Genomic DNA, 17,714 nt, shown 5'->3' with positions numbered 1-17,714 from the left:
CTAGTGTTTTACTTTTGTATTTCTAGGAAGTATGACGTTTCAAAAATATCATGTCTAGGCCTGCCAGACATGAAATGCCTCATAATGTACTATAGGGGGATACGACTAGTTGTCAACTTCTCCCTACCCAAGGTTATATATTGTGAGCCGTTGTTATTTCTCTCTTGCTTGCTTATATAATGTCTCTTTCAAAAATCTCTCTTTCGAAAATTTCTCTCTACCCTCGTTTTCTTAAACCTTCTCTTAAAACCGAGGCTAGAGGCTCGAGCATACGCGCTTGGCCGTAGGCGACGCAAGAACGAATTGGCTTTGCTCACTTGTCGTTGGAAAGTGAGCGCCGCACAATCGCAAGTCCGCTGCCTTCAAAAGTGCGATTGTGACACCTGGCGCCAGCTTTAGCGGAATGTTCATGTTTTCCTCATTTAGGTTGGATGTTGTGCGCTAACTTTAGCATGATGACATATTTCTTGATTTCCTCAAGTAGATGGGATGTCCCGTACCAATTTTAATTGGATGTCATGTTTTCCTTGTCTAGATGAGATACCTTGCACCATGTTTAGGGGATGTCCGTCCATACTTGCAAGTTCATCCTGCCCATGTTAAGATGTCTCGGTCACGTTTATCGCAGGATGTCACATTCATGTTGTTTACCGATCATGTGACCTTTTAAGTCTTCATAGGGAGTAGTCATGAGGCATGATGAGGATAGCTACTAGGTTGGTTGACTACATGACTCATAATACAAGACGTTAAGAAACTAAGATAAGTTTCCAGTTAGCATAAGAGGGTATATTACCTTAATCATGAACCAAGAATACTCACATGAGAATCCATGAAATCGAGGATGTTTGATGATGGCATGACACTCATGAAAGACCGTGTATGAAATGTTGAGGCTTAAGAACCTCATGAACTTAATGTGATGCTCCAAGGTCAAGGACTATGTCAAGAAGGATGACAATAAGAAAATGCACAACCTTTTAAGTCTTGGCTACCATGATATGAAGACTACTAGGTGACACTCTAAACCACCTAGGATCTTTCATATTTCATAATCATAGGGCCACGTCATAGGGGACACAAGGGATTTAGGACTGTCGGTTATAAGGCAAATTTGGATTTAGACCAAAGGGGATGTCGGGGCCTCTATATGTCAAATCCGAATTTTTCCTAAGGGGATGTAGGGGTACTAACGAGCCTAATTCAAATCCTAATCCAAGAGATGTTGGAGGCACCATGGACCAAATTCAAAATCCAAATCCTAGTCCACATCCAGATATGTCTCCGAGATCAAGAGTACTAAGGGGAGTATCTAAGGTACAATAAATAAGTACCAAAGACAAGGTACAATAAATAAGTACCAAAGACAAGAACATGAAGAACCTGAAGAAGTATCAAGATCCAAGGAAGAACATGAAGAAGTATCAAGATCCAAGTTCTCAAAACTATTACCCAAAACCTCAAAACTAAGGTCCTTAGACCAGAACCATGATAAGAACTCAAATCTCAAGAACAGAATCTAAAGACCCAAGTTCTCAAGATAAGAATAAGAGCATGACAAGAAAAGAGTGTGGTACCCTAGCATTCTCCATGAACACAATTAAGGGTCGAAAGTAGGCTACTTACCGGGTATTTGTAACTCCATGTTTTCTATGTTTTTCAAGTTATCAAGAAGGAGCTGGTAGAGGAAAGTCATGCCTAGTTTTCAACTATTTAATCTTTGAAGTCGTTTTATTTATCAGGCTCAATGTACTCAAACTCATGCACTTTATTTTGTATTTTTAAATAAAATGTATTTTACATTTTATATCCTTTGTATTTTAAATGAAAAGTGTTCGTTATACTTTACAAGTCGGTGGATTTCATTATAATTGAAGGTATATTTTATGGTTTTTGTTAAGGATATTTAATACTAAATTATAGTGTATCATATATATATCATATTTGATATTTTATTATAGTCAAATATCTCTTAACATACGTATTTCCCATTTTCATTTATTACTATTTTCATATCCTTCTAATTTATTTAATTATAAATAGATAACTTTCACACCATTCAGGTGAGTAGATTAAGCCAACATTATCATGGCAGTTTTGTCCATGTTAGAGTTCATTGGTTAATTTATTTCTCATGATTTTTGTTCCAATTGGGGAGGAACAAATGAAAGAATTCTCAGGAAGGAACTAAAAAGAAATAACCACACCAAAAAAAAATTAATTTTGAGCTCAAAATAGGTCAGTATTTTGAACAAAAAAAAATCTTTTTTTTATTTTTTTTATTTTACCGTTAAATGTATAAAAATATGAAGAAAATAAAAATAAAAAATCATTGAAAATCATAAAAACACGAGCACATATTCTTGGGATTTATGCCCTAAAAACTCGTAAATACTTGACATGTAGACGAGTGATATAGGAAAGGACATAGTAGGGTTAATCTAAGTAAGCTCAAGACCAAATAAGTACTCAAAAGGGTTTAAACATGCTCCAAGGGAGCCAAATACAACACATTGAGAGTCGATAAGAGCTCAAATAGACCAATTATGAACAAAGAGGTAGGGTCTTTAAGGTAAATCAAATTGTAAGAACTCAAGATTAGTTGATCGAAAAAGTTGACGACTTAGCCACGTGGTAAGAATTTGATTAAAAAGTACAGGTGAAGTTCTTATTAAGTATTTTATACTCAATCATGCTACTTTTCTGTTTCAAATGATTCGTGAAATAACCATCACCGGTGGGAATGCTGTAGAGTCGTGCGACTATAAGGGGAGCCATAGATCGGTGTCAATATAGTCTTATGGTCTTTTGTTTTGAATTTTGTACCCCACTATATTTGAGATTTCTTTTGTATTTTGTATTTAACTCACGTTGATTCTAAACTTCAAAAAGCTGAGGATGAAGCTGAACTTATCTCATCACTAAAATGAAGATCTTAATTTTTTTATGAGTGATTATGTTTAGTCTGTGAGGCCAAGGTGACCTCATCAATAGAGGGAGGATTTTGGGAATATGGTTGGTTTTCTCCGTCTTCTTATTAATCCTTTAATCTGGCGTGTTAATCACATAAACGAAATATTTTCTGTCATAAATGGTGCCAATGGTTGTTTCTAAAATTCAAATAGGGAAAAAAAAAACATCATATTCACATATAACAACAACAAAAACTTTGAGCATAAAAGACATTTATACTGAGAATAACTTAATATATACAACAAAATACGACTAATGATAAATATACAAAATATACAAATAGATAAAATATATTAAAAAATAGCAACAAAATACGACTAATGATCAAACTTTTGTGTTTTATATTCTTTTTTAAAAAAACATAAACAGATTTTGTTTTAAAAATACCTTACAACATTCTAACATTTCATTGCAAATCTTAACCGTTTTAGAACAAAAATTTGTTATAGATGATTTGTAAGTCGCTATTTGTGACCCAAATCAAACACGATTGTCACTTCTATCTATTATTATACAATCTATGTTCTATGCTAAGGTTGAGATGAAACAGAGATAGTAATAGATATAGATACCTCAACCACTTAGTCCTTTTATCATCAACAATAATAGTAAGAAAATACCTTCCAAATCTATTATAACTCACGACGAATTATTAGAGTACAAAAGACCACTTTACAATAGATAAGAAACAAAACCAGTAAACAAAGAATTGCTTACATGTTTTATAGAATGTGAACTGATTGCCGATCCTACTCTCCTCCCAATTGTATCTTCTACGCAGGTTCACAACCCAATCCTGATCGAGAAAGGAAAGATCTTGCCAATGAGCAATATTTTTCCTTCTGCTTTTTATATTCGTTGTATCGCAGGAAGAAATAAGCAAGGTAATCGAAATCGATCGGGGACATCCTTGCCTATAAAGCAGGAGGATAAAACGCAACATTTTGGTCAAATAGTTCATGGTTACTGTTGTTACTGAGAATAGAAGGGCAGTGAATGGAGTAAGGTACGTACCTGTATAAGCGCCCATAAAGCCCAATATAAGTGAGAAGCTAGCATGAAGGTGTTTGACTCCACGTACAGAGCTTCAAGATCTTTTTGAGAAACCTTTCACAAAATTACACTACTTCTGATTAGTATATGAATCATGTAGGAACCCAAAAGCACATATAAATCATGTCAACGCACCTCGTCTGGTTTTTCGGGATGCAAATAATGCCTGAAGAAATGATACTGTTCCTCCTTGGATGGATAACTGCTCAACCATTGGTAAACTAAAAGTCAAACTCGAATGTTCCTATATTTTAGAATGAAAATTTCCAGATGAAAGGAAGGTTATGAACCTACCAGCTATAGTCACAGTCATAGCCGGCATATTCATTGAAGTGATTACCAATGTCAAAGCCTCTGTAACTGTATGATCCGTACTCGAAATCAATTAAGTAGAGTCGTTCTGTACGTTTGTAAGATGCACAATGAGGTCAATAGGATGAGCGTATTATTGGAGGAAAGCACAGAAGTCAAACTAAGACTCGCAACCAATCCTTGGTCGTCAAGTTCCCTCTCACTATTCTGAGAAAATAAATTAGCTAACCAGAAGAAGATCCAGATATGAAGTCCTATGCCAATGTTAAACCACACATACTACCATTTTATCTACTCCCACATCTCCTAAGTTGTACATTCTCAACGGTCAAAGCCACTCTATATTGTCCCTTGCANTTTTTTTTTTTTTTTTTTTTTTTTTTCCTTTTTAACAAGAAAAGAACTTTCTTATTGATGGAATTTAGAAGACTAATGCTTAAAGGATATAACTCCACAAGGAAGTAAAATAGAATTAAAAAAAAAAAAAAAANATACCAACATAACTGATAACAAAACTCTAATTAAGAAAGCCAAGAAGATAAAGAAACTTGGAGCCCTAAACGAAACAAACTTGGCAAGACTGAAGCAAGGGCAATGAGAAGAACCACACCCCACCAAGCGAGATAGAACGACACTAAAAGTAAACCACAAAAGGAAGGCCACTAAAAAAACGCTGCCCTTAGCCCACCTCATCAGAGAGGGCAAAACCACCAAAAAAACAGAGGACCGCAGCAAAGAAGCAAATTAACAACTTAAATAGAAGTAAACTGCAAAGGCCCAATAGGATCCCAGGTTAGACAGCTTCCTTCACAAAAGGACAAAAGAGGAGGAAAAAAAACCTTTGACTGAACTAAAAGAGACTACACACAAGCTGACAATTTAAACCCTCTGAAAAGGCAGAAAATATCCAAAACAAAATCTTCAAAAACGAACCCTGGATGAAACAAAATCTAACTTGCAGTAGTCGGAGAATGAGGGATTTCATACACTTCAAGCCCACATCTGACAATAAAAGAGGAAAACTTCTCAAGCTTTGAAAAGGTTTATCGATGGCTTGATCTTCCACAATTTCCTTAAAATCCATTTTAGTGAGGTATTAGGAAAATCTTAACAGCTAATTAACTGATAAAAAGAGAGAGCCCATATCTTCTAGGAAAGCCCCCCAAGGGGAGGGACCACCCAAAAATCTTCTAAATCTAAACTACTAATGCTAATATCAGACTCTTTATCAAAATCCTCATCCAAATCCTCCCTCCCAATCTTGATATTTATATTCCTTCAAGTCCATCATTTGTCACATTAATAACACCAAACGACAAAGATGGAACCAAAGAAATGAGAATCTTTCTGATTTAGATCGTTGGGAGGCAAACAGTTGGTATAAAATCATACGAGGGGTAAAAAAACCTAAAACCTCTCCTCCAACTAAAATCATTTCAGAGAAGTATTAAGAAATCATTGGGACATGCAGAAATATTTATTTTCTACGGAGGAACTTCTTAAAGCCATCACTTCAAACAGGTAAAAAGCTAAAACTTAAAATAAGTAAAACCAAACCAAGGAAGAATTACTTAACTTTGATATAAAATCTCCCCTTGCACAACTATTTGGAAAGCAGAAAAGATTTAATTTAGATGATGTCGCTTAAGAATTACTACAAATTGAAGAACCAATCAGCATCTAGTCCAACTCCCACCTCCTAATAACTCAGACTACCGTTTCCTATTGTTCATAAGGCACTAACATCCTTAATACTTGCGATATGATAGCCCATCCTCGTAATTCATATCATAAAGAAGGGAAAAAGAAAGCGATATGAAAAATAGAAAAGGATAAGTAAATGTGAGTGCATGAGGGCACGAGGGGAGTACACATGTATTGTTATATGAACGAGGAAGTAATGCATGGTAATGGAGAATTTGAAGGAATCAACAGAAGAAATGGAATATATTATTGTAAGGGGTTACCTTCTTCCTCATTTAGCATTATGTTCCCAGAAAGCAGGTCATTGTGGGCAAACACTACGGGGGAATTGAGGAGGCTCGTTAGTTCCTGTTCAATTATGATGAGTTGCATCAATAAACAGGACTCTGTTTCTAAATACATATATGTGTATGATTAACAGCAGTTCGTCACTTGAAAAGCAATCAAAAGCTACTACAAATATCATTAAAAAAGTTTTCATTGGAAGAAACTACCTTAATTTCAAGTACTTCATTATGAATTTCCTTAAATGAAATTGTATCATATATACTTTGCTTCCCAGTATCATCAAATTGCAGTGCAGAGGCTGAAACTCAACAATGAGAAACATGAAAGCCAGTTCAAAAGAAAACAGAATGCTTAACCGCATGAGAGGTCCTCCAACCAGAAGAAGCTTGTTCTTGGTCAAGAAAAATAACCTTTCTCGTAAAATTTTAAAATTTCGTTCCATAACTGAGGTTCTTTAGAACCTGGAATATATACTTTGTGGAATTTATTAAGCTGTTTAGCAATTTCCGCAGCTAGCTTTGGCTTTCTCATATCTGCAGGACCAAGCGAAAGTAACAAAATATTTGTTATTAATCATAGGTTACAAAAGATACCCCCATAGAGATAGAAAAAAAGGTTGGAAAGATATGCACTTGATACATGAGAACGTTAGAGATTGAATGGGGAAAGCACTTTCAAGATAAAACACACATGCAACTCTATTGATGACCAAAAGTTGGACAACTCAAACTACGGGTTACAAAATCCAAAAATAAAAAATTGATTGCCTGCACCAAACCAGGGTATAGGTCGATTTAGTCCATTTGTTAGTGAACTAAAGCAATTCGTCTTTTTAATTGACCTCCAAAACAAAACAATTTCATTTTAAACTCAACTAATGCATATTAAAGTATCCTCCACAATATTACCCTCAAGTCTGCGGAAGCCACACATCCCCTATGACAGGCTACAATTCTCAAAGCCACACATCTCCGTGACAGGCTAGCATTTTCGAAACTCCAAACAATATCCTCGAACCCAATCAAGGGCTATTTGAATTGTTACTATTACTACTGGAAATTTTTAAGAATCTCAAGAGCAATGTTCAAATCCCAACCCACAAATGGCAGCTAAACGTGAAACACAAATTTTAGACTAAGATCCAACCATTAAAGATGGATATTATAAAATTAACATTTAATTTTCTGTCTACATAGATCTTAACTACGAAAATTTCAATGCAGCCACTAGAGAATGAAAGGCTATATAATAATGTAGCAATCTTCAACATTGAATGCTAGAATTGGATTGTCTGCAGATAACGTCTAAATCAGATAGATTCTGAATGTTTCTTACCTGATGGTTCTAGGGTTCGTGCATGAATAAATGACTGCACCATACCATTTTTAAAAACTCCAAGAAGCTTGGCACCAAATCCTGCAGCTGAAAGATATTTGATTGCCTAAAACAAGATTTCATGAGATTACAGAGTGAATAACATGATATAAGCAAAAGTCACCCGCTACAAGGGAGGGGAAGTCAAGTGAGAAATAAACAATGAGTAGCATTATTTGGACAATCAAATTCAAGATAAAAATTAAAAATTCATCGTTTGATTAAGACAACACTCTAGATTTAATGAAATCCAGACTTTCCTGAAACCTCTTGATTCAAGACCCATAAGTAAGGAGGGTAAGATCATAATACTAGAAGGAAAAACCCTTACGAAAGTAAAATGGAACGAAATATATAGGAAATTGTGGAGGAGAGAAAGAAGATAAGGATTTAAGAGATTCAGCTATAAGACCTACACTACACCGTCAAAGAGACCGCAACAAGTCCAATCAAATATCAAAATCTTGAAAGTCACAAGATCTTACCCAGGCAATTTGCAATCTCTCTCTCAAGATTAGGATTTTCCTCATAGAGACGATAACTTAGACTCAATTACAGACAGAAAAACAATAGACACTCTCCTTAACAAATGTGAATTAATTACAACGAATAAGTCCTCGACACTCGTATATATGCATAAAACAAAAGTTAACAGAATATTGCCTATCTTAAGAGTTGTATACACACCAACCAGAACACCAAAAACAATTTTACTGATCATTCACAAATTAACAACATTAATAGTAATATATAACCACTGTTGTAAATGTTGAATCAATACTCTGGGAATGATTACAAGATAGTTAATATACATTTGAATTCTGAACCAACACAAATGAGGTTTGAGCATGATAGATTTCTTCTACGTCAAAGCTATAATTCTTGATTATCATGTAACCATGACCGAACACCAAATATCTCATGAGAATATTTTCAAAGATAGCTGAAATTTAGCTTTCTTACTTATAACATATGTTGGTTTGTAATTATAGAGGTGAATAGAGATCAATATCGAATTGCTAACTGCTAGAACCATGCATCCAGAATCCGGTAGCTTTATCAACCTTACAGCATACCTAACAAATGAAACCTATATATCACCGTTCCATGGTAAGAACGGTTAGCTTTTGATTTACAGAGTATGCAATTAGATTGTTCTAGGGCGTACTGTGCTAAAAGATGAAACCCCATGCCCGCCAAGGCAGAGGGAAAAAGGGAGAAGACGAAAGAACACAGACTAAAACCAAACACTTAGCGTACACAAGGAACGGATAGTTAAACACTCAACAGTCGATCAAAAAGCGTCGCAAGTCACCTGCAGTTCCCTGTCACGATTAATAACATAATCCGTGTTAGGTCCATATAGTCTGACGGTGACAGAAACGCAACTACCGCTTTCCTCTTTCACCGTAACCTTAAGCACTGCAGAAGTCAGAAAAACAAATTCCACAAGCAACAAAGAAATCAGTAACAACCGCAACCTCGAACACAATCTTTCTTTCACCTAATTGAACGAAGAAACACATTGCAAGCAAACACTCACGTAGATTAGTGATTCCACCAGAGACCGTTTCAACAGAGAACCGAGAATTATCCAGCTCCGACCACTCGTTGAACAGATCCTTACATAGCTCGCTACAAGAAAAACAAGAAAACGATTCAGAACAAAAAGAAACAAACAATATTACAGAATTAGCTTCAGTAACCGCATTCCGCGAGCTCCAGAAGGTAGGAGATGAAACTATCAAGTTCATAGAAAAACAAGAAGAAGAAAAAAAAGCAGGAAAACACGACAAACACAATTTGAAAGAGGAATTGATACGAACATGATGCGAGGGGTCATGGCGGGAAGAGGAAGAGAGAGGTCGACAGAAAGAGTAGATAACCGATACGACTCGGGGTTGCCTTCTCCATCTCCTACAGCTCCTCCCAAATCCAGAGAGCCATTGTAGATCTTCTCTGCTCCCATTATTTCTCAAGTTTTTTTTTTTCTTTCAATGAAAAAGAACAAAAGGAAATGGATTCACAAATTCTCCGAGAGATTTGCGAACACAGTGGCGGTGATTATTTCTTACTAGAATATATCCTCCATCAACGATTCTGTCTTCTCTATGACCCTCGCAGCGATTCTCCACCATACGACCATATGACTGAAATGTCCCACTTAACATTCCTTAATATTTCTAAGTTGGAACTTTCTTTTATTAATTCTGACTTGCAACAAAATTTTATGGTACATTTTTAATAATTTGAAGTGAAATATCTTTTTCCGAAAAGGGCTCGCGATGTTGCTTCATCCACGTTTATGAGAGCGCGAACGATATATTAAATATAATATATACATAAATCCATATTTTTATAATTAAAGAGTATAATGAAATGATTTGCAATAATTTAAAAACAAAATCAAATTAGTGTCCCTACCAAACCTCCGAAATATTTTGTCACACTTTTACTGGGTGCAAGAACCCCTATAGTGACAAGACATCAAATACTTTGGAGTAAGTGGAAGAGAATGTTTGATTGGGTAGCTAGCATGTAATTAATTCATTATTTCGCACTAGCTAGCATGTAATTAATCAGTTATGTTAATTATTTTTTCAATGCATTTAAATTTTATAACTAACTACTCATCTAAAGTTTTTGGTCTAGATCAAGTTCTTGATCCAACCATTCATTCGTTTCATAATATTTGATCGTCTGTCCTTGTTTTAGCTCGAGCTCTCTACTTATGACGCCTCTCGAATTGCTATTATTGACGGACCTCCTTCTCCATTTGTACTTTTTTCATTTTCCAATGAAGACTTGGATTTTTAGGTATCAATGCAGGTCTCACGGTATTCTGACTAACCTTTACCTATTTTATTTATTTATGCTTATGAATTTAGGATTGGTATGTAAGATTCACTCTCGGTCACATACGACCCGTCTACTAGACACTCTTCTAGTAGTCTAAAATAATTCATAACCCAATGATCAGGAATACTCATGTCTCTAACTTATCACTCAACATGTCAGCCAGGAGGTTATGCGAGGTTTTATAGACTAATGGGCGACATGCCCTTCCAACCTATCATCCATCCAACCTTTATTTGAGGCCTAATCACGGCTAGAGTTCGTTTGTTGAACTTCTAGTGGCTTCTTCATCGTACCATCATACAAAAGGGTATTTTTCATACATTTCCATACATGACACATACTATGATTGGATCATAAGCATAAACTAGTAGCACACACCAGACGTAACAATCATGAATCCCAAACATGCTTGTATTCTACTCATGCGAACATACATGCAAATAACATTACTCATGTAACGACCCAAATCCATCGCTAGCAAATATTGTCCTCTTTGGGCTTTCCCTTCCGGGCTTCCCCTCAAGGCTTTAAAACGCATCTGCTAGGAAAAGGTTTCCACACCCTTATAAATGGTGGTTTGTTCTTCTACCCCCCTTCGAGCCCTAGCGTCCTCGCTAGCACTCTTTCCTTCCTCCAATTGATGTGAGACCACCACCAAATCCACCCTCTTTATGGCCTAGCGTCCTTACTGGCACACCGCCTTGTGTCTACCCCCTTCGGGGAACAGCAAGAAGGCTGGTACATTGTTCGGTGTCTGGCTCTAATACCATTAGATCCACCGCTAGCTGATATTGTCCTCTTTGGGATTTCCCTTTCGGGTTTCCCCTCAAGGCTTTAAAACGCGTCTGCTAGGGGAAAGTTTCCACACTCTTATAAATGGTGGTTTGTTCTCCTCCCCAACCAATGTGGGACATCACAACTCAAACCTAAGTCCCTAATCACATGATTGACATGATTCGCACATGTTACACGTTATAACTTGTTTAGAAGCTTCGATAGCAATTTCTCTCCTAGAACATCCCTAAGTCGATCATTCCTTCCCAATTTCCTCCAATTAAATCTATATTCAATAATTTTTATGGTCGATATGGATAGATATCGACAAATAGACAAATAGGATTCAAACAGGACGAATCGAAAATTGCCACATGCTTTCTATAGGGCCACGAGCATGTGAATATCACGTGTCTCCGATCTTCTTCTTCCTCATGCAACTTGTAGTTTTCTTTTTTTTTTTCCAGATCTTTTGTGTTAATTCCTTCCATGTCCCCTCGCTTGCCAACTTGCCAAATATTCATTTTCTCCTCTTGGTTTAGATTTCACACTCACGAATCCATTAAGCCCAGTTTCAACTCTTATAATGCATTTGATATGAACCAAGATANATCCAAAATTGACGGGTTAGTGTGAGCTTATCCATGCGGTTATGCACTCTTCGAATAGGAATCCATTTTCTGAAAGATTCTGGCTTTCGTGCTTTGGTGGGTCTCCGAGATCCTTTCGATGACCTATGTTGTGTTGAAGGGATATCTATATGATCCGATTGATTGCGTAAAGCCCGCGGTAGCAACGGAACCGGGGAAAGTATACAGAAAAGACAGTTCTTTTCTATTCTATTAGTATTAGATTAGTATTAGTTAGTGATCTCGGCTCAGTGAGTCCTTTCTTCCGTGATGAACTGTTGGCACCAGTCCTCCATTTTTGTCTCGGCTCAGGATTGTAACATGAGAGAAGTAAGGAGGTCAACCTCTTTCAAATATATATACAACATGGATTATGACAATGCAATGTAGTTGGACTCTCATGTGGATCCAAATAAATCATCCTTTCCACAGTGGTAAATCTTTGCCTACTAGGCAAGAGGATAGCAAGTTACAAATTCTATCACAGTTCAAAGATGTGAAGAAAATGTTGTTCAAATTATCATAAGATGTTCCAATTCATGTCACATTTAAGAAGATTCAAGTTTCACTTATTCAAAGTTACAAATTTTGGGCAGAGGATAATTTATAGTTATTACATTTATTAATGTGTTTTAAGTTTTTTATTTACTTTCCAGTTAAATTTACTTGAGTGGTTAATTATAGTCCTAAAGTATACATAGTACCTAATTATGGTCAATTACCACTCTTGAAATGCCTTAAAGGTTAAAGGTTTTTATTTTGAGGCTATATAAAACCATATATATTTTCTCAAAAATGTAGTGGAGGGAACATTTGTGTTTTTGTTTAGCCAAGGGCTAAGTTTGTTTGCAATGCTATACTGTTTAGATTCATTGTTTAGAATTATTTATACTGTTTAGATTCATTGTTTAGAATTATTTAAGCTTACTTGTGAAGTGATTCCAATCTCAATCAAATGTTCTTATTTTGAGATATTTGATTAATAAAATTATCTGAATTTTTACTTTTCTTTGGAGTAATTCCTTATTATTAGAGCTAAGTGTTCTTACCTTAACTATTCAAATGAGTCTCTGGTTTGATATTTAAGTTTTTTTGAATTTAGATCTAACGGTGTAAGGTTTGGATAAGAGTCGAAGTAAACTGGTCCATTCTCGGACCCTCTAAATAAATAAAAATGTAAAACAAAAAAAATTAAATGATTATAAAAAAAAATCATTTTTTTTTAATAAATAAGAAAATGGCAGAAATCTGCGTCTCAACATAATAAATTTCTTCAGGCTTAAGGAAAAGTTTGTACTTGGAACCGAACACGCGTACGACGTTCCAAGCAAATGCATACGGCGTCGTATGGTTTCAACTTTTCAACAAAATTTCTAAATATCGCGTCTGGTCGGGTCCCATCGCTCTCTCTCCATCGTCTTTCCAACTTGATGATCTTCATAATTAGGTTCAGTTTCTTCATCTCAGACGCCATTTCTTTTCCAATTCTCAACTCGATCACAGCTTCCACACTTTTCGATTCTTTAATTCGGTTTCTTGTCGTTCTTCAATTACGTGCTTAAAAGCGTTTTCGTTTTGATCTTCATTCGATCTTCATCTCCATGTCGATGCTCAACTCCTTCTTCAACAGGGGCTTCAAGGCTGCCCAATGGTATCTCTTCTTTTTATTCTGGTTTCTTTTTTTCCTTTTTCATTTTCTCTCTCATCGTTCTTTGTTAATTCTGTCGGTGACTGCATTCATCAATCGATATGCGATTACAGAATTTTAGTTTTTTTTTGTTTTTTGTTTTAATTCTAATTTTCTTCTCTGTATACAGTAAAACCCTGCTTAAATTGACAATTCCACGAATTAAGTTGCTGAGGAATCGGAGGGAGATTCAACTTAAGCAGATGCGACGAGACATAGCTAAGCTTCTTGAGACGGGTCAAGAAGCTACGGCTCGCATTCGGGTATGTGTTACTTTCTGAAGTGCATTTGATCGGGAGGATCAGAAACAAGGGAATTGTTTGATGTCCTGGAACTTTTTGTTGTCTTAATTAGATCTGCTTTTGCTGCATTCAGGTAGAGCATATAATCAGAGAAGAGAATATGATGGCTGCTCAGGAAATTCTTGAGTTGTTTTGTGAGCTTATTGTTGTTCGTCTCCCAATTATTGAAACACAAAGGTAACTTTCCGAACGGATTTAATCTTCAAGTTTTTGTGAGATTTTTAAGTGTTTTCTTGTGGTTATGTAAATAAGCACGAGAAAGATCTGAATGCAACTGATTTAAATAGATTATGTGTTTTCATGGACCCTGTAACCTATGTTTGGCAATTATGAAACACATTTTATTCTAGGAAACGTTTATTTATCCAATATGCACATAACTGACAAAACTAGAATAGGATGTTAGATCTCTTAAGCGGTTCTAAAATTTAAATCAATTCTGGACTTCTCTACAAGTATAGTTGTATAAAGGATTTCTATCTTTTTAGGAGCATTTAATTTCTATGATTAGATATGTTTATATTTGGTTAGAGATTTCCTTCATAAAGTGTGACTGATAATTGAGAAGCTGCATCATATATAAATATGTAATTGATGTCAAAGTTTCTCACAGATGTTGTATCCACACTATGGTCCATTCTTTCCCATTGTTGAATGAAGTGAATTTGTCCTAATGTTTGGCCTTACTCCTCGTCTATTAGTAAATTGCTTGTGGCTCTCTCTTTCTTGGGTTACTGTCGTGTTTGTATAACCCATCGTTAGTATACATCTATGTTCTCTTTTGGTGATAAGAGTGAACATTAGAAATATGGTGGTTAAGTTTGAATGGATATATGCACAAAATGAATTTTAGTGAATTATGTGAAGAATATTCTTTCACCCTAGTTTGGAGTATTGAAGATCCATCTCACAATGATGGAAATTAAGTCATGGATTGTGCATTGTTAACAAGAACTACAGCTAGTTGTCCAACCTGATCATCCAACTTCTCTGCCAAATGACTCGAAGCATCAAGCCTTGCAAACTGGAAATATAGTAGCAGTTGATTTTACTTCGAGGTTGATTGTTAAATTTACAAGGAACTGAATTAGTTTGCACTTTTAAATTTACAATTTTTATGGTTTAATCACCATGCTCTCCTTTTTTGTTGAAAATCTTCGTCATTTTTTGGATAATAGCTTTTGTCCAAAGTTACTTGAAACTCAAAACTTCATGTCCAAATTTGTATGACTGTAAAATCTTTTAATCTTATTCTCTCTTTATTTCCAGGTTTATTTTTATTTTTATTTTTATTTGTATTTGTATTTGTGAGTGTCCAAGCTGGGTTGGTGCACCTCGTCTAATCTCACGGGACAACCACTTGACTCTATTAGATTTGGTTGACAAAAAAAAAAACTTGTATGATATTAAATTGTATCTTTCTAATTTCACTTTGTTGCTTATGGTAGTTGTATTGAACATTTATCCCTTCTATTTTATGCTTGTATCGAACGTCATTGTAAACTCATGAAATTTTCAGGGAATGTCCTCTAGACTTGAAAGAAGCAATCTCAAGTGTGTGTTTTGCTGCTCCAAGGTGTGCAGATCTAACAGAGCTTCTCCAGGTTCAGTTGCTTTTTGCAGCTAAATATGGGAAGGAATTTGTATCAGCTGCAACTGAGCTCATGCCTAACTGTGGTGTTAACCGTCAGGTTCATAGAATCTTGTTTATGTTAGATTTATTGGATGAAAAGCTTTACTGCAGTCGATAGGATTTTCATATTTCCTCTCAATTTTGATTGCAGTTGATCGAGTTGCTTTCTGTTCGTGCTCCTTCACCTGAAAAGAAACTGAAGCTCTTAAAGGAAATCGCTGAAGAACACGACTTAGATTGGGATCCTGCTGGAACTGAAGCTGAGTTTAACAAATCTCCAGAAGATTTGCTCGTAAGTGTTCCTTTTTGTCTCAACTTGCGGTGACTCTTTGTGTCTTAGTTTCTGTTCTCTGTCTTGCAGAATGGATCAGCGCAGTTTGTCAGTGCGTCAAAATTACCCCTTCCTAAAGATAAACACGACGAGACATATAGTGCTACTCCTGATTTGGGTAGTGCTCCACAACCTGATTCTGATTCTGAATTGGACACGTTAGACTTTCCTGAAGTTCCAAAGATATCAGTATCTCTGCATCCTCCTACTACTTTTGATGCTGCCACTGCACAACCACTGATTCCACCTCCATCTGTATCCCCACCACCTGAAACTGATCGTGATTCATTCAAATCTTCTGGTATTATTCCTGAAATCCCGCCTCAAGATTTACACTTGAGACATGAGGAGGTGAGGTCTGTTTCACCCAGCAACGATCATCTGAATATCTCTGTTGGCGAAGATAAACAATTTTTGCCATTTATTACTCCGCCATCACTGTCGTCTTCGTTTTCTCATAGACAAACTGATTTGTGCCCATCCTCTGATTCAAAGACCCCTGAGGAGAAGCTTGGTTTCAAACCACGGTTTGAACAGGAGATAAATTCACCACCACCCTCTGTTTCAAGGACCCATGAGGAGAGAAATTCACTATCACCTTCTGTTTCAAGGACCCATGAGGAGATAAATTCACTACCACCCTCTGTTTCTCCTGAAGAAAAATTCGGTTTCAAACCACAGTTTGAGCAGAATCTAGATTCCCCACCACCCTCTGTTTCAAGGACAAAGAGTGAGGTCAATGTGGATGTCAGTGTGGATTTGCAGGATGTGTTGGCAGCTGCTCAGGCTGCTGCTGAAACTGCTGAACGTGCTGCTGCGGCTGCTCGCTCTGCAGCCAGTCTTGCGAAGGTTAGAATCGATGAGCTCACAAAGAAAAAGAATGATCGAGATGCTGAAGTTAGTTGTGAGAATCCATTCCACGGAGCTGCTGTAACTCCACCTGATCATAAACAAACATTCCAACAAGATTCTTTGGGGAATTATTCTATGCCATATTATTCACAAGATTCTTTCAAAGAACATCACAGGGTAAGCTGTGATTCAGACGTTACTGGTCATCACCAGCTCGAGCCACAGAAATCGGGTTTTGATTCCTCGCCCAGTAATTCACCATCAGAACGCATAGCACATCCTCATCAGCCGCAGAGGCTCCCATCAATGGATGACGACCCATACTTTTCATACCCGAATCTATTTACTTCACAGAAACCAAATCTGGGATCTGATCGTTCGTCTGGTGGTGGTTCCGATCTACACATGTGAGGTATGAGTGGAATTTTATTTGACATGCTTTCGTGAATTTATATTTTCTTCAGCTTTCATAACGAGTTTCAAATATCCTTTTAGAGCTGTGGTAGGGAGCATTGTATTGTACAAACCCGAAAAAGTATATGTTTACACCATTAGAATTAGTTTGTGTCAAGGGGGTAATATGCATTTTTTCAGTGCCTTCAATTTGTATTTAAATGGGTATATCAGAATTCACTTTTATAATAATGGAATCAGAATAGTGTGTGTTTTAGGATCCAAAGATTGAAGAAAATTGTGATGGGTGAAGTACCTATACTGGAAAATTCGATCAAGGATTACTCTATCAACCAAAGGGATCGTTGGAGTTTTGAAATGAATGGAAAGACATTCAGATTACACCTATTATCTCAAGTTTTAGATCGGTCCTCTCGCACTAGGGAAAGGTCCTCTCAATGCTCTAACGCTGAACAATTAGAAAATTATAAAAATGAAACTATTTTTTTTTCTAATCTCATTAGTGCTTCATAACCCATTCAGATCCTTG

The 17,714-nt window shown here is 36.2% G+C and overlaps 2 protein-coding genes across 3 annotated transcripts; one reads left to right on the top strand and one right to left on the bottom strand.

Annotated features, from left to right (window-relative positions):
- Nucleotides 1-3,538: 3,538 nt before the first annotated feature.
- LOC111784589 (probable ethanolamine kinase) lies at nt 3,539-9,871 on the bottom strand. 2 transcript variants are annotated; one of them, XM_023665239.1, is made up of 11 exons: nt 9,531-9,871; nt 9,248-9,339; nt 9,020-9,126; nt 7,666-7,771; nt 6,792-6,863; nt 6,537-6,628; nt 6,306-6,390; nt 4,321-4,426; nt 4,162-4,228; nt 3,988-4,080; nt 3,539-3,887 (listed from the first exon to the last, which is right to left on the bottom strand). In XM_023665239.1, exons 1-11 carry the CDS (start codon nt 9,671-9,673, stop codon nt 3,747-3,749), a joined length of 1,104 nt encoding a protein of 367 aa, XP_023521007.1. In that variant the 5' UTR covers nt 9,674-9,871; the 3' UTR covers nt 3,539-3,746. The 2 variants fall into 2 exon arrangements, with proteins under 2 accessions (XP_023521007.1, XP_023521006.1); XM_023665238.1 differs by having other exon boundaries at nt 6,741-6,863; nt 9,531-9,870.
- A 3,464-nt stretch (nt 9,872-13,335) lies between these two features.
- Nucleotides 13,336-17,447, top strand: LOC111784587. Its single transcript, XM_023665237.1, has 6 exons — nt 13,336-13,617; nt 13,784-13,916; nt 14,029-14,132; nt 15,475-15,646; nt 15,740-15,880; nt 15,950-17,447. The coding sequence occupies exons 1-6, from the start codon at nt 13,568-13,570 to the stop codon at nt 17,180-17,182; spliced, it is 1,833 nt and encodes a 610-aa protein (XP_023521005.1). The 5' UTR covers nt 13,336-13,567; the 3' UTR covers nt 17,183-17,447.
- Nucleotides 17,448-17,714: the final 267 nt, after the last annotated feature.

The sequence above is a fragment of the Cucurbita pepo genome, unplaced genomic scaffold (assembly GCF_002806865.2).
Source record: "Cucurbita pepo subsp. pepo cultivar mu-cu-16 unplaced genomic scaffold, ASM280686v2 Cp4.1_scaffold000239, whole genome shotgun sequence".
Lineage (NCBI taxonomy): Eukaryota > Viridiplantae > Streptophyta > Magnoliopsida > Cucurbitales > Cucurbitaceae > Cucurbita > Cucurbita pepo.
Note: the sequence above shows the minus strand (reverse complement) of the source record. Positions and strands in the feature narration are given on the sequence as shown.

Coding starts and splice junctions, on each gene's coding strand:
- LOC111784589 (XM_023665238.1), bottom strand. CDS start 9,673: ATGGGAGCAGAGAAGATCTACAATGGCTCTCTGGATTTGGGAGGAGCT. Junction 7,772..9,019: donor ATCGTGACAGGGAACTGCAG/GTGACTTGCGAC, acceptor ATCTTGTTTTAG/GCAATCAAATATCTTTCAGC. Junction 6,629..6,740: donor TTTAAAATTTTACGAGAAAG/GTTATTTTTCTT, acceptor GTTGAGTTTCAG/CCTCTGCACTGCAATTTGAT.
- LOC111784587 (XM_023665237.1), top strand. CDS start 13,568: ATGTCGATGCTCAACTCCTTCTTCAACAGGGGCTTCAAGGCTGCCCAA. Junction 14,133..15,474: donor CCAATTATTGAAACACAAAG/GTAACTTTCCGA, acceptor TGAAATTTTCAG/GGAATGTCCTCTAGACTTGA. Junction 15,881..15,949: donor AATCTCCAGAAGATTTGCTC/GTAAGTGTTCCT, acceptor TCTGTCTTGCAG/AATGGATCAGCGCAGTTTGT.